At 59.9% G+C, this 16,032-nt stretch overlaps 1 protein-coding gene across 2 annotated transcripts in view; it reads left to right on the top strand.

Moving 5' to 3' along the window:
• The window catches only part of ARHGAP22 (Rho GTPase activating protein 22), a 163,695-nt gene that overhangs the window by 143,041 nt on the left and 4,622 nt on the right, over nt 1–16,032 (top strand). Inside the window, exons 1-5 of one of the 2 annotated variants that reach the window (XM_081105399.1) lie at nt 6,006–6,283; nt 11,230–11,437; nt 14,039–14,171; nt 14,988–15,061; nt 15,608–15,729. In XM_081105399.1, the coding sequence (XP_080961525.1) occupies nt 6,187–6,283; nt 11,230–11,437; nt 14,039–14,171; nt 14,988–15,061; nt 15,608–15,729 (634 nt within the window). In that variant the 5' untranslated portion in view covers nt 6,006–6,186. Of the gene's footprint in view, nt 1–6,005; nt 6,284–11,229; nt 11,438–14,038; nt 14,172–14,987; nt 15,062–15,607; nt 15,730–16,032 lie in introns of those variants that run through there. The other variant, XM_081105398.1, reaches the window with a different exon arrangement.

The raw sequence follows: 16,032 nt of genomic DNA, 5'->3' as shown, positions 1-16,032 counted from the left end.
AAAGGAAACTAAGATCTAAGTTCTAAGTTCTGAGTTCCCCTCGTCTCAGGACCCCATGCTTTTTATTAACACAATTTGTCCCGAGGCGAGGCAGAGATACACACTTCAAAGGGTCAGGGTTTCTACAGAGTCCATTGTCAGAATGGGGAATTAGCCTACGGCTGTTCAGGTGTTTGGCCAGTAGGAGGCAATAACATGTAGATAAAGATGCCCTGAGCTGTCTAGCAGCCAAGAAATCAATTTAATGTATCCTATTCAGGTTTGGGAAAATGCCTTCAGCCATTCCCAGATGCAGCCCTGCTGTCATGCTAGAATTGGTTTCTGGCACCCACAGTTTCCAACTCACTTGGGTGTGGCCCTAGAATTTGTATTTCCAGGTACTGCTGGTCTGGGGCCCAGGTTTTGATAACTGAAGGTGGTGAGTGCTATTGAAAGAAAAAAAGTAGAGTAGTTTTGAACACAGTGGTGAGGGCAGGCTGAGAGTGACATTGAGACAGTGTGCCAGACCGGCATCAGCTCCAGCAACAGCAGAGAAGGTCTGATGTGGTCTGAGCCGGTTCCCAGGCAGGTGGGCGGGCGGGAGGGAGGCAGTGGGCTAGCGTTTGCTTATAAGTGAAATGGGGTGGGGAAGGGAGTGCTGGGGGCTTTGCGCTGAGGAGTGACGTGATCTGCTATATAGTTCAGAAGGACCACTCTGCTGACCAGAGAGGGACAAGGGGAGCCCAGAGACATGTACCTAGTAATCCAGGGAGGAGACCGCTGCCTTCACTGTGGCGGCGGTGGTGACAATGGTCGGATTCCAAATCTGTTTGGAAAGCAGGACTGCAAGGCCCTGCATGTGGTGTGAGGCAGAGGAGGCGCGAAGGTGGACTCCAAGGGCCTGGCTGAGCGCCAAGGGACGGAGTTGTCATCAGCCAAGAGGGCCCGCTCAGCACAGAGCAGGTTTGGGAGGTCGAACTCGTGTTTGAGATGCCCACGAGCCCTTGCCCCGGCGGAGATCTGAGTGGGCAGCCGTGTGCAGGAGTCGGGGCCAACGTTAGTGTCAGTAACTAGGAGCCTGGTGACTGTCCCGCCTGTAGGCTAGTGGGCACTGCCAAGCAAAGCCCAGCCTTGTAGGCAGCAGCATGGAGTGCCAGTCTGTGCTGAGGAGGGCACGAGGAGCCAGGCTGCGGGCCTGTAGTGGCCACAGAGCCCCATGGCCCAGCCCGGCCATGTGGCTCCTCCAGGCCTCTGAGGACGTTCCTCTGACCTGCCAGGAGCTGATTCCCCTGCCCTCAAGTCCCTCAGACATGACGGGGCAGGGGGATGGAGAGGGATACATGCAGCTCCAGAGGCCACGGCAGAATGCTTGGCCTGGAGACAATCCCCGCCTCAGGACAGCACAAGCCACCGCCTTATGTGCTGGAGTGACATCTCTAAATGGAAGCCCTCAGGCACAACCAGGGTCAGAGCGCAGGGTCCCTGGCCCCGCCCAGGCTGGCAGTGGCAGAGCCTGAGATCCTAGTGGACCACCTCCCCCCTTGCTGCTTGCACCATATCCCAGCTCTTATGGGGGATTCCAGAAGAGGGTCTTGTTTTTAGTTCCCCTGAATGTTCACCCTCAGGCCGGGGCTTGGCCTTTCCTGCAGCCCTTCCATGGGGAGAGAAAGGACTGCTCTGACCTGGGCCAGGCTTTGGGTCACAGAGGCCACAGAAGGGGCACTGAGCCCGGTCCTGTGCCCGCAGCCCATTCCAGTCTGCCTGAGGGCCCACCATCGGCGCAGGAGGGGATATCTGTCCACCTCCCAGGCTCATAAAGGCAAACCTGGCCTCTTCTGGGCACCGGTTGGTTCCCAATCTGTCCCTGGCACTGCCCCAGAGGCTGTGAGCTCCGTCTGCCACAGAGCCACTGCCAGGGGCTGCTTACCAGGCGACCAGCGGCAGGGAGCAGCTGCCCTGTCGGGAGAGCCCGGCGGCAGCAAGTGGTTTAGGGGTGTCAGGAGAGCCTGGCGGCAGTGAGTGGTTTAGGGGTGTCGGGAGAGCCCGGGGGCAGTGAGTGGTTTGGGGGTGTCGGGAGAACCCGGGGTCAGTGAGTGGTTTGGGGGGCTGCCACAGGGCTCCTGGCAGCTCAGGACGGCGACTGTTAGCTGCCTGTTACCCTCCTTGCTGGACCCTTACGTCCTCTTCCCTCCCAGCGGCTGTGATGGGGCTGCCCGGGGAGCGTGGCCGGCCTGGCCTTAGTGTGTGCCTCGTTGAGCTCAGGTCACAGTCCAGGAAAGAGCCCATCGTGGTCACTGCTAAGATGAGGGCAGTGCAGGGCGTGTGCCCACGACGCTGCGCAGTCCCCTGGTGACACAGCCGCAGGGAAGTCGGGCAGAGGTGGCCGCTCGCCGGAACAGCTAGCGATTACTCAGCACGCCCCCGTGCCAGGCGCTGGCTCTGGCAGCAGTCCTGGTGCAGCCTGCACAGGTGAGGAGACTGAACAGCAGGAGGCTCAGGTGAGCTGCCCAGGTCATGGCTTTCTAACCCGGCCTGGTGGCGCTCGGAGACTGGATGCCCGCCCTGAGGAGTAGGATGCCAGGAGCCCTCCCGGCCCTGACTCCGCCCTCAGCTTCTCCCAGCAGCCTTGGATGTCACATAGTCTGAGGGAAGAATCTCAGCCTGCCGTGCAATACTATTGCCGGGGGCTGTTGGATCAAAACCATATCGTAGGGGGGGGCAGAGAGGCCCAGAGAGGCTCAGCAACTGGCTGACAGCACCCTGCAGGGCTGGGCGCTGCCTCCAGGGCCAGCCGCTTTGTGGATTCTCTGTTGCCAGGCAAGCTTCAGAGCGCCTGGCCCTCGGGATCTGAGCTGTCTTGATGGGGAGCAACCAAGACTGACTGGGACAGAGGCAGTCCCTGCGGCCTCAGACCCAGGGCCTGTAGTCCTCACAGCTCAGAAACAAGGGCCACCCAGCCGAAGAGGTCACCTGTCACCAGGTGCTGTGTGAGAGAACAGATCCCCTGCCCAAGAGGACAATTTCATTTCTACCTCCGCACCCCCCGCCCACAATAGCCCCACGGCTACAGATGAGCCCCAAGATGGGGTGGGTGCCGTAGAGCTCCTTACGGCAATGCGTGTCCATCCCGAGCCTTCTAGAAGGGAGGCAGCTGCAGACTTCCTCATCCGGGGATTGAGGTGGGGGTGGAAGGATTCCCTAGATACCAGCAGGTCTACCTCAGTGACCACACAGGTGGGGAAACTGAGGCTGGAGCAGAGAAAGCAACGCAGCACCAGTGCCCCTGAGAGAGCCCTGCCTACCCCCAGAGCAGGCGCCACTACTGAGCCAAGGACCCTTCTCTTTAGTGCAGACAAGCTGCTCAGACCCAGCAGCCGTGGGAACCCGTCTTTCCTGGCAGGTTTAGGGCAGGGCAGTCGTGGGCTTGAGCTCCTGGCACCATGAACCGTCCTTGCAATCTTTGTTTCCTGAACTCTGGGAAGGGAACCCAGAGCCTCGTCCTCACCCCGCCCCTCTCCACACACGCCCCCAGGGCCTGGGAACACTGCAGCCCTCCCCCCCACCACCACCCCACCCACCCACACTCCTATCAGGGCCAGGACAGAGAGCCTCATTGGCCCGGGCAACAAAAAACTCAGTAATCAAGATAAATCTTCTATTGTAATTGTTTTTAAAATGCAAGTTAATGCCCGAAACTCCATTGTGTTCGGTTCTCATTGCTGCTCTAACAAATTGCCACCAATGCAGCTCAAAGCAGCAAATGACTCTCACTGTCTGGAGGTCAGACTGCTCCGGAGCCTGAGGCCAGGAGGCGGAGCCTGAGGCCAGGAGGCGGCAGGGCTGCTTCCTTCTGAGGCCATGGGGGAGGCTTGTCTCTTCCATCTTCTAGGGCAGGGGTGGGGGAGGTCCGGCCCGCAGGCCACAGGTCGTATAGGGCCCGAGAAATCATTTGGTCCGGCGCTGCCAAGGCATGAGGGGAGAGTAATTAAATGTTTGGCCAAATAGAGCAGCTGATTTTTAAGTTGATAATTTTGTATGGCCCGCAAATGATGTTATAAATATCCAAATGGCCCCCGGCAGAAAAAGGTTCCCCACCCCTGCTCTAGAACAGTGGTTCCCAGTGTGGGGCACATGCTCCACAGGGGGACAATTTGATTTTAAGGGGGGCAATTCAAGAATGAGTTATTAACTGAATTTTTTGCATTTCTTATGGTTCTAGGGGCCTCATATACAGTATGTGAATATATATTGTGATATATAGATGCATTTCGGTTCTCTAGTATATGTTTTGAAACTGTATTTGCTATTTTTCATATCACTTCGTATTACTATTTTGTAACAATTTCTTAGTGATTTCTTCCTCAGTACTTCAACTGTCCTTTCGTTCTTTTATTTTCCTCTTTCATGGATGCCATGTTTTTTGGAGGCTAATTTGGACCAAGTTAATGGCCTTTTAGGCTTCCTCCACGAGAATAGGAGTCACTTTTTGAATAGTAAGAATTCTATGTCACTGGGGGGCATCAGGATGTTAGAGGTACTTAGGTGGGGCGTGGCCATAAAAAGGTTGGGGACCACTGATCTAGAGGCTGCCCACATTCCGTGGCTGTGGCCTCATCACTCCAGTCCCTGCTTCCCTCCTTCCATTGTCTTGTCTTCTACAGTTGACCCTTGAACTCCATGGGGGTTAGGGCACTGACCCCCTGCAGTCAAAAACCCACATATAACTTTTGACTCCCCCCAAACTTAACTACTAATAGCCTGCTGTTGACTAGAAGCCTTCCCGATAACTAGTAAACAGCTGATTAACACATATTTTGTATGTATATGGTTACATCTATTACATACTGTATTCTTACAATAAATTAAGCTAGAGAAAAGAACATGTTATTAAGAAAATCATAAGGAAGAGAAAATACATGTCTAGCATTTATTGAAAAAACTCGCATATCAGTGGACTGTTGTAGTTCAAACCATGTTGCTTAAGGGTCAACTGCAGAGTCACCCTTCACTCCGCCTTCCTCTTATAAAGTCCTCCACCTTTACGTGAAGCACACCTACGCAGTCCCTTCTACGAGGGAAGGTAACAGTGCAAGCTCCAGGAGTTAGGACCTGGACATTTTGGGGAGACTTCACTCAGCCTAACACATCCATGACCAACAAAATGTGACCTTTCAATAAAGACCAGGTCCGCGGGTGGGCTAGGGTGAGGCCTCACAGGGAGCAGGGTCAGATCCTGTCTTTATTGAAAATGTTGATATTTTGTTCACGATTTTTTGCATTAATTGACATTTTTAAAAAATGTTCCAATAGAGCATTTCCCTTGATGGATGAAGGATTTGTAACTCCCTTAAATGTCGCACCTGTGGGAGAGCGCCTCACTTGCCCCACCCAGTCCAGGCCCTGCTCACTCAGCTTTCAGATGAGCTCCCACCCGCCCACCCCAGGACTCCCTTGAACCCCTCCCTTGCAGAATTCTACCCACAGGCCTCTGGGACCCCTCCTTCCTGCCAGGGCTGCACTGCTGGCCCCCAGCTTTGCTTCTCTCCCCTTGCCCCTCCTGGTGCAGGCCGGGGGCTGTGTCCCCACCTGGGTCCTCCCCCACCTGGGACTATGGGCTCTTTTCACCGGGACAGAATCCTGCCTGGGAAGATCAGAGACTTTGCAGGAAGATCCTTTAGGCTTGGTGATCTGTCACTACCGGTGTGAGACCTCTCAGCATCAGCTGGTGATCTGCCGGACATCCGTCCTTCTCGGGACTGGACTGCACAGGACGCTGTGTGAAGTGCCCAGCACTGTCCCTGGCCTCTCGCCAGCTCCGGGGCTGCAGCCCAGCTTCAGGCCTGGGCCAGCACTCTGGTGGCAGGGTGACCAGACCTGGTTACCGGACCCTCTTGAGCCTCCATCTCCGCACCTGGAGCACCTGCTTCCCGGCCTGCTGGGGTCGGGAGCTCCTAAAGCCAGTCCTTGGGGGGAGTTGCTAGTATTCCTGGGTGCGTCATCACACAGGGTATGACGAAAAGGGGGAGCAGGTGTTCAGAATCGCAGATCTTGCACGGGTTTCAGCCTCAGGCTTGGCAGCTCAGGCATTCGCAAGTCCCGGGCCCTTCCTCCCTTCCTCCCTCCCTCCGGGGTCCGGGCCGGGGCCGGCGGCGGGCAAGCCGCTACCTGCGCGCGTGCCGGGCATTCCTGCCGCCGCGCCCGGGCGCCATGGGCCTGATGCCGGCCGCGCGGGCCTCCTCCGGGTGCCGCGCCTGCCCGCGGCCGCCCTGCCGCCTGCCAGCCTGCTGCGCGCCCGCCGCCCCAGGTAGGCGGCCCGGCCCGGGGTGCGGGCGTCCGCGGGAAGCGTCGGGGCCGGGAGCGCTCCGGCACCGGGCGGCGCGGGGAGCCGACGCGGGCGCGGCGGGCGCGGGGGGAGAGCCGGGAGCCCGCGGGACCCCGAGCCGAGCCGAGCCGCGCGGGGGAAGCCGCAGAGGCAGAGGATGGGCGCCTGCTCCTGGGTGGCGTCCCGCCTGCAGAGTGGAGCCGGCAGAGCGCAGGGTTTGCAAAGGACGCCCTGCCCCGCCGCCCAGACAAGGGACCCAGACCCCGCGGGACGGCGCCCGGGCTCCCGACCCCGCGCCCAGGGCTCGCCCACGTTTGCTCCCGGGCCTCGGACAGGCTGCTGGGCCGGCGGGCATGGAGCTGGCCCCCACCTCTGGGGCTCACTCTGGGCAGGACCCCCAAGATGATGTTTGCCTCTGGGATTCTCTCTCCTGCGCTGACTTCAGCCTGTTGGTTGGCGAGGCCTGGATGGGCAGGAAGAGGCCGGGAAGGGTGTTCACAGGGAGGACGGACAGCCCCGAGGGCCGCTCTAAGCGCGCCAGCACCTGGCGCAGGCCTGGCACGTGGCACAGCTGTGAGAGCTGGAAGGTGGGCTTCCAGTCGTGGGTGGATGCAGGGAGAAGGGCTCTGCCTTGGGGAAGGCAGAAGAAAGGAGAAGGGATCACTCAAACTTCGTGGATCGTTGGAGAGAACTTTAGAATTATTTTTCTCATTGTGTCTTCGGCGACTGTGAACTTCCACAGCTGGAGTCAGCAGGGCTGATGTCTCTGCTCAGGACCAGCCCCAAGAGGGTCCAGGGTCTCCCGCTGGGGGGCTGGGGGCTGGGGTGGGGGCAGGCAGAGCCAGCCCCTCTCAGAGGCGGGCCATGCTTATCAAGCACCTGCCTCGGGCTGTCCTGTGACTGCTCACAGCCCCTGGAAGTGGCAGTGAGGAGGCTCAGAAAGCTAGAGGCCACTCAGGCCCCATCTGAGCCAGCTGCCTCGGCTTGTAGGCGCCCACTCCTGATGGGGTTCCGGGGAGAGGGCAGTGGGGCCAGGCTTTGTCAGAGAGCAGCGGGCATGCCAGGAGGCCCAGCCAGCTCTGAGCCCTTCCGCGGGTTCACCCAGAGGAGAAGCAGCCTCTGCTGGGTTCTCTCCATGGGCTGTGAAGCGCGTGGGCTGGGACCTTGAGGAACCTGCGTGCCGGCTTGGTTTCCAGGGATCTGACAAGCCTCCTGGAACTGGTTCTTGGCAGTACTACCCCTCCCAGATGTGCCAAGAGGGCTGAGGGAATCCCGTGCAGCCGCTCCAGGCCCTACCAGGCTCTGCCAAGGAGACACTGACAAGGGGAAAGGCAGGCAAGGCCTCTGGGCGCGGGAGGCCAGGAATGTAGCCAGAGCCCAGGGCGCTGCAAGGCGTGCATTGTTGAGAAGGAAGCCTGGACGGCTGGGCTGGAATGAGGCTTTCCCCTGGTGCTCCCCAAGGCAGCTCCTGCAAGGGGGCAGGTGGCAGCCACATGGGAAGCCTGCACCAGGTCTCGTGCCAGGCGCCCGTGGCTGTGCTGGGGATGTGGGCACAGTCCCAAGGCCTGGTGGTGCCAGGGTCAGGTCCTTAAGACGGGTATGACCATCCCCATTTTCTAGGTGGAAAAACTGAGGCCCAGTTAAGGGGGGCACTCTGCTCCTCAACTGCTTAGCCAGGATCTGCACCTAGACCAATGCAGAGGTAGGCTTGGAATCTTTGTCTTTGTGGCCTTTGGCCTTGACCATCATCTTTTTCCTGTGTCCCCACCTGGCCTGGCTAGCACTTGGAGGGTCTCTGGGGGAGGCCCCTCATGTCCAAGAGCCCCTGAGCTACACGTGGGGTCAGTGCTCATCAGGCCCATGGTCCTTGCCAGGGCAGGGACTGCTGTTCTCCCCGCCCCTTCCAGCACCATCCCTCAGGCCCACTCGCCAACCCTGGGTCCTCACCAGACCCTTCCCCTGTCTGCCTTTGAGCCTCTGCTCAAGTGACATTCCCCTTCCAGCCAGGGCCTGTGGGCGTCCCTTTCCTGGCTCTCAGCCCTGTCAGGGGCAAGGAGAGTGCTCACGAGGCTTCCTGGGGCAGGTGTTGGCTGTGCCAAGGTGGGGAGGGCCTTCAGAAACCCAGGTGCCCATGTACAGTGGGGCTGGCTCAGAGGCAGCTGCCTTCTGTCTGGCCCCGGCTCTGCACCCAGAGGCTGGGGGAGGAGGTGGAGCAGGGCCTGGCCTGCCAGTCCAGTTTGAACTTTATCCTGGGGGGTGGTTGTAGGGGAGGCGGGAGGCAGCAAAGGGTTTCCAGCAGAGGAGGCCCTGGGAGGATTCCCTTGTTCCGAGCCCCCTGGGCAGCTGTGAGGCTCTCTAACACCTAACAGGGCTGGGGCCGCGTGTGAGAGTAATGGAAGTGTGGAGGGAGAGGGGGACAGACAGAGGACACTTGCCTTGGAGATAGGAGACAGAGCAGGATGGCTGGCCAAGCAGAGGGTGGGTGTAATTACCCAGGGTTTGTGGAGCTCCGGAGAGAACTGTAGAATTGTCTTTCTGTCTCCTTCCCCTGACGGTGGCCTCCATCAGCTCAGGGCTGACGGAGTGGAGCTGAGTAATGTCCGTTCTTCCCTCAGCGCCCTTGACCTCTGCTCTGAGCCCAGCAGCTCCGACTTAGGAGAGGGAGGCCCTGTGAGGAACTGGGCAGAGGCGAGTGTCTTCGTGTCAGCTGTGATGGGCGGCGGGGACAGTGTGAGACGGTGGTGGCTCTGAAGGGGGCATTGGGACGGCTCACACAGAAAGGGCTTCTGAACTGTTCCCAGGCTAATAAGAAATCGCAGGCTCGAGAGGAAAGAGCGAGGCTAGAGAGGAACCGGGCTCCGCGTGGGCCAGGCAGCAGGAAAGCAGGCGGCAGGACAGGACCCTCACATGGTGGGGAGAGCCCAGGTGCAAGGGACTGGGCCTGAGCAGACAGCAGGCACGGAGGGTACAATGCCAGGCTCGTACCCTCTCCTCTCGGGGACCCTGTGCTCATGGCAGCTCCCCCTCTGTGTCCTCTGACTGTCCCTTTAAGATCCTGACCCCAGTGACCTTGGGAGACACCTGTGCCCCACAGGTCAAAGCAGAAGAGGTGAACACCCAGCAAAACCACACGAGGACGGTGTGGGCTGGGTGTGGCGGGGACCGTGGAGAAGGAGCAAGTGCCAGGCTCTCAAAGGGCACAGGTGCCACTGAACTCCACCAGTGCTGCCATTGAGGAATCACACGCACACACAAATCCACATGCACATACAGTCCACATGCACATGTGTGTACACACAAGTCCACACGCGTATGCACACACAGAAGTCCACATGCACATTCATGCATAAACAAGTCCATGTGCACGCTCACATAAGTCCACATGCATATACAGTCCACATGCACATGTGTGTACACACAAATTCACATGCACACACAAGTTCACATGTACATACACACACAGAAGTCCACGTGCACATGCATGCACACATAGTCAACCTGCACATACATGTAGCACATACAAGTCCACCTGCACATGCATGCACACACAAGTCCACATGCACACACAAATCCATATGCACATGTGTGCGCAACAGTCCACGTGCACATGCATGTACACACACACACTTCTTTCCAAAGCTTTGGCGGCATTGTCAAGCACACTCCATGTGAGCATGTTTTCTCAAAGGGTATGCCGTCACCCCGCAGGCTCTGCGTGCTTTGTCTCAGGCTGGAGCAGGGTGAGAAGGAACATTTGCTGAGCCCTGCTCAAACTGATGTATCTTATAATACCCGTTGTGTGGGGGCAGACATTAGGCTCGCTGAGTCCTGCCCCTGCTGAGTGCCAGGGGAGGGGTTGAACCTCCTACCTGCTGGCTCGCCATCGGGTCTGGGGAAGCCACCTGCTGGGCTGTGTCTCTTAGTGACCAGAGAACTGCCTGGGCAGAATGGAGCTGTGACCTGTGCTCGGGCACACCGCTAGACCCGCCCTCAGGGAAGGCTGAGCAATATTCCATTATCAGCACAGACCACATCTTGTTTATCCCTCATCTGCTGGCAGACACTTGGGTTGCGTCCACCCTTGGCCATTGTGAATGCTGCTACTATGAACATGGTGTAATGATATATGTCCAAGTTCACTTCCAGTTATGCTGTGTCCAGACCGAGAAGTGGGATTGCTGGGTCACGTGGTAATTCTGTTTTAAACTTTTTGAGGAACCTCCAAGATGTTTTACCTTCTCACCACCAGTGCATGAGGGGCCCAGTTTCTCTGCATCCGTGCCAACATTTGTAATTTCCTGTCTTTTAAACAGGAGCCCTCATGGTGGGGGTGAGGAGGCACCTCATTGTGGCTCTGACTTGTGTTTCCTTGATGGCCGTGATGTTGAGTCATGGTTTTGTTTTCATATGAATGTGCTGTGTGTCTTGTCGCGTGAGCTCTGCCCATTGGTGCGTATTGCTCCCTCGTGTCAGGGCAGTGTGGGCGGACTGTGAAGTCTCTGCTCCTTCTACTGCTGGTGGCCATTGGGTGGCTTCCCGTTGGAGGGATTGCAAGGAGTGCTGCTAAGAACATTCCAGAGCAGGCCTTTTGGTGAACATAGCCTTGTTTTTTAAACGTAAGCCACTCCTCTTTGGACGTTAGAGTTGCATAAGTAAAACAATCAGTAAAGTGCATGATGCATCTTCCCTGAGGGCCCTTCAGAGCTTCCTCAGGCTGCTAGGAGCCCCACAGGACAGGGCAGGCACCTGTCCACCGCGCCCTCCTGCTCCCTGTCCCGGTGGCCCGGATGCGCCCTCAGTTTCTAGCCTGCTCCCTCAGAGCAGCCGCCTTTGGCCCGGACGGCGCCCTGCCTTCCGCTGTCCCGAGTGCCCGCTCTCACCACTAAGCTGGCCAGCTGAGCGTGTGACCGGGTCCTCCCTGTGCCCAGGGATCTTCGGGCAGCGCCTGGAGGACACAGTGCACCACGAGCGGAAGTATGGCCCGCGCCTGGCGCCCCTGCTGGTGGAGCAGTGCGTGGACTTCATCCGGGCGCGTGGGCTCAGCGAGGAGGGGCTCTTCCGCCTGCCCGGCCAGGCCAACCTGGTGCGGGACCTGCAGGACGCCTTTGACTGTGGGGAGAAGCCGCTGTTTGACAGGTGAGCTCCTGGGGGAGGTACGAAGATGGGGCCCCGCCCCTTCCCCCGTGGCAGGGTGGGCTGGTGCCAGGAAGACTGGCAGCAGGCTGGTGGGCAGGATGGTTCCATGCGTGGGTGCATGTGCGCCCGGCCAGCCCCCCTGCGGGCAGAGCACAGCCCCCAACCCCGCAGCAGCCCTCGGTCTCCTCTCAGGGGCGGTCCTGCCACAGACCAGGCCGCTCACATCCACTGGGCTCTTCCCTTTGCCCCTCAACGCGACCCAGGCCGAAAGGGAGGGCCTCGCTGCATCGGGACTGAGGCCCCGGGGGTTGTCTGTCCCTGGCTGCTTCCTCCCATAACCCGCAGAGCTCCTCCAGCACCAACACGGAGCAGTCGCTGTGGCCCCTCATCCTATCAGGTTCCTGGATGGGGAGTGAGCCTGCCCCGCCTGTCCTGGCCAGCGCCCATCCTACGCCGTCGCTGGGGCTCACAGGGCCCAGGGTTCACCTTCTGGGTGGAGTCAGCCTCACTCAGAGCCAGTGGCTGAGAACAGGGGCGATGGGGCTGTGTGGCATCTCCTCTCTGAAAGGAACCCACCCATCGGGACAGTTGTCCATGGGGAGTTCCTCCTGCCCTTTCTCCGTGGATCTGCCTTCACGATGCGGCCCCCTCGGCCCCAGGATAGGTCCATGGGTTTTTGCCGGCAACCGGGGCCCCCCTGGCCTCCTTCTGGGGCAGAACACCCCGCCCTCCAGCTTTTGCCCAGACCCGTCACCGAGTCAGGAGGGTCTGTCAGCTCCTTTCTGCAGATGTGGAGCCTGAGCCTGGCCACCGTTCCCCAGAGGGGTCTGCCCAGGAGGCACAGGGTCCTCTCACCAGGAGCCTCATTTTTATTTTGTTAATTCATTTTCCCATTTAAAAAAATATATATATTTTATTGATTTCTTACAGAGAGGAAGGGAGAGAGACAGAGAGCCAGAAACACTGATGAGAGAGAAACATCGATCAGCTGCCTCCTGCACACTCCCTGGGGATGTGCCCGCAACCCAGGCACACGCCCCCGACCGGAATCGAACCCGGGACCCTTCAGTCTGCAGGCCGACGCTCTATCCACTGAGCCAAACCGGTTTCGGCTCCCATTGGTTTTTTGAGAGAGTGCAAGTGAGGGGGCGAAGCAGAGAGAAACAGCGATGTGAGAGAGACACACTGATTGGTTGCCTCCTGCACATGGCCCGACTGGGGCCAGGGATCAAGCCTGCAACCAGGGTATGTGCCCTTGACCGGAATCGAACCCACAACCCAACACTAATTATTGAGCCAAACCAGCTAGGGCTGGAGCTGCATCCGGATACTCTGAACTTGTGGTCCATTCTGAACCTCTGCCTGCCAGGACTCTTCCATCCTGTGTCTGTGTGGTCCAGGGCATGGGTGGAGATGTCTGTAAATACTACCCCTTCTGTGATTCCTGGAGACTCACCCTGGACCTTGGGCTCTGGCTGCTTTTCCTTCTAGAACTGCATCTGCACCCACAGCCTCCGTTCTTCCCCCCTCTCACCCCCCCGTGGGTGCTCTGGCCCTGCGTCTGTACCCACCCCCTGTGTAGGTCCCAAGGCTCCTCTCCTCATTCACTCCCCAGCAGAGGGGTCCAGCAGCGACTCCCCTCACCGCCTGCTGGGCCAGGCTTTCCAGAGAGGCTCGCTCCCTAAGCACGAACCACACTCATTGTCTGCATGATGAGGAACTTCCGCCCTAGGTCCTGGGCTCCCTGTTCCATAAAGAGCCCAGAAGCCTGGAGGCCTCCTCACCAGAGCTGGCTCCTACCCAGCCCTCCCCCCACCCTGGGCCTGGGCCTGGGGCAGCTCTCCCAGGCCTGCCCCCCTGCTGCCCAGTCTGCTTTGAGCCACACCTGCTAGCTCCCCTAACTCTCGCCTTAGCCCTTTCTTACTTCACTCCAGTTTCTTTACTCACCCACTGAGTGAGCACCCTGCAGGCGTAGGGTGCGGCCACGAACTAGACGGACAAGGTCCCGCCCTCCAGGGGCCAGCACAGATGGCTAACAAGTAAAGGCAGCAAACGCTTTGCTTGCCAAGACTAGGACCAGGACCGGATCCCAGAGCCCAGGCCGCTGCCCTCCACGGGGCCCCCTCAGCCTGGGCAGCTCTGAGCTGGAAGACAGGACTGGGAGTGGGCATGTGGGGTGCTGGGCGCTGGGTGCTGGAGATAGGGTGAGGAGCACAGAAGCCCAGGCGTCCATTGTGTGAGCGGAACCCAGAGGTCAGGGGCAGGGGTCTGACCTCTGACCTGCACGCCCTGGTGGCCAGTGCCCTGGGCCTGCACTCTTGGACGTGGCCCTCCCCCTCCATCGATGTTTCTCTCTTCTCTCCCCCTCCCTTCCACTCTCTCTAATGGAGGGCAAGTGGGGGATGGGCACTCTCAGGCTTGGGCAAGGACAGCTGTGTCCCTGGCTCCTTGCCCCCCCCCCCCCCACTGTCCCACTGTGTCTCTTTTGTGCACATGCGCACACACGTGCCAGGCGTGGGCGCAGAGGCTGCTCCTGGGAGGCCTGTGCTGGCCACTCCCGCAGTCCCCTGGCCCATGCCTCTCGCGTGTCCCCTCTGGCAGCACAACAGATGTGCACACGGTGGCCTCCCTGCTGAAGCTCTACCTGCGGGAGCTGCCCGAGCCCGTGGTCCCTTTCGCCAGGTACGAGGACTTCCTCAGCTGCGCCCAGCTGCTCACCAAGGACGAGGGGGAGGTTAGTGGCTCCCGAGGACTCACCCTGGGAGGTGGGCCTGCGGGGGAGGGGTGTGTGTTTGGAGTCAGGACACAGAGCTCTGACCGGCATCATTTTGTGGCACAGAGATGCCGCCTGCAGTTCGCTCTGTGTCGGGTGGGGTGGGAGGGCGGGGGGGCAGGAGAACCCTCTGGGGGAGGCAGACTCCTCTGTCCTGTGTGGGGCGCAGTCTGCAGGATCCTGCTGGGGCGGGGCTGGAGCATCCCCTCTGGGAGGCCCTCCCCGTGAGGCCTGGGTCTGGGTCTGGGGGCGGGGGCGGGGCCATATTCTGGTCATGCCCCAGGATACACACAGTAGGTACTGACCCTGCACTTACCTGCACTGCCCAGGTGGCCCCAGCGGCCAGAAACAAGCAGACCTTCCCCTGTTGGCACCTGCCCCTTCCTAAAGAATTCACGTGGGGACGAGGCTCCTGCCCCCTCCGTGGGTGCCTGCCGGGGGAAGGGCTGTCTTCCTCCCTGTGGCTGTGTGGGAGATGAGGGGTCTTTATCTGGCAAATATTTGTGTCTCAATAAGCACTGGCCCTGACATTCCTCCAGGAGGTCACAGGCCGGCTGCTCCTCGCGCCTGCTCCTTGGAGGGAGGTGGAGGTGGTGGTGCCCTCTGGTCACCCAGAGGCCAAATGGGTGGCTGGAGGTCTGGCCTCTGGTGCCTGCCTCCCCCTGCCCACCTCCCTCCTCCCTGCCCACCTCCCTGTCCACCTCCCTGTCCCTGCCTCGGGGAGAGAAGGGCCAGCTGCTGGTCTCAGAAATGCTGTTTTTCTCTCCCAACACCAAGGGGACTCTGGAGTTGGCTGAGCAAGTGAGCAGCCTTCCCCTGGCCAATTACAACCTGCTCAGTTATATCTGCAAGTAAGTGGCTGGGGCAGGCAGGGCTGGGCCTTCTTGCACCCACTCTGCTCCCTGAATGTCAGTCAGCCAACAGGGACCTTGGAGATCGCCCGGCACACCCAGCGGACAGCCTCCGCGGGGCAGGCAGCGTAAAGCCCTGCGATCCGCAGGGAGATCCATTGGAAAGAATGGGACGGCTCCGTGCTTTCTGCCCCCTCAGTGCCTCTCCAGTCCCTGCCCCGGGAGGCTGCCTCCTGACCGTGACCCCAGCTCAGGTGCTGGGAGCGGGTGTGCAGGGCGGGGCCTGGGCCCTCCCAGACCTCTGCCCCCACTGCAGGCGGGACAGTCGTGTGTCCCCCTTCCATGCTGACAACCACTGGCTTTTGCTTCTGCTGCCCCCCACCCCGGGCCCCCGGGGAAGCTCTGCCCGCTCTGAGCAGGCAGGGGCAGCTGGCTGTGCCCTTGGCCCTGGGAATGTGGGCGAGGCTGGGTGTGGGCGCCAGGCAGCTCCCAGCACAGCTGGCACAGGACTTGCTTCTCCACCCACGGCCCCGTCCTCACCTGCAGGTTTCTGGATGAAGTTCAGTCCCACTCCAGTGTCAACAAGATGAGCGTCCAGAACCTGGCAACCGTTTTTGGACCTAATATACTTCGGCCACAGATAGAAGACCCAGTGACCATCATGGAAGGTAACCGGTGTGCGGGTGTGGGGAGGGGGTGCCCACGTCACCTGGGAGACATCCCCGGCCTGTGCCAGAGCCTGTGCCCGAGAGCGTGGATGGTCAGGCCCTCGCACCCTCGGCAGCACAGGGTGACATGGGGCAGCTCTGACGCGCAGGTTCTGGCTTCCAGCCCCGCCTGCCAGGAGCGCACCTCGCCGCCTTACTGGGCACGGTGCCCGCTTCCACCTCCTCCCGTACCTGCTGGATGGAGCCCGCTGGGCGGCTGTCCCAGGAGGGCATTCCTGGGCAGGACCCCTCTGTCTGGGCCTG

This window comes from Myotis nattereri, assembly GCF_964212035.1.
Source record: "Myotis nattereri genome assembly, chromosome: 13".
Classification (NCBI taxonomy): domain Eukaryota; kingdom Metazoa; phylum Chordata; class Mammalia; order Chiroptera; family Vespertilionidae; genus Myotis; species Myotis nattereri.
The sequence above is the reverse complement of the archived record's forward strand: the minus strand, read 5'-3'. Positions and strand labels throughout refer to the sequence as shown.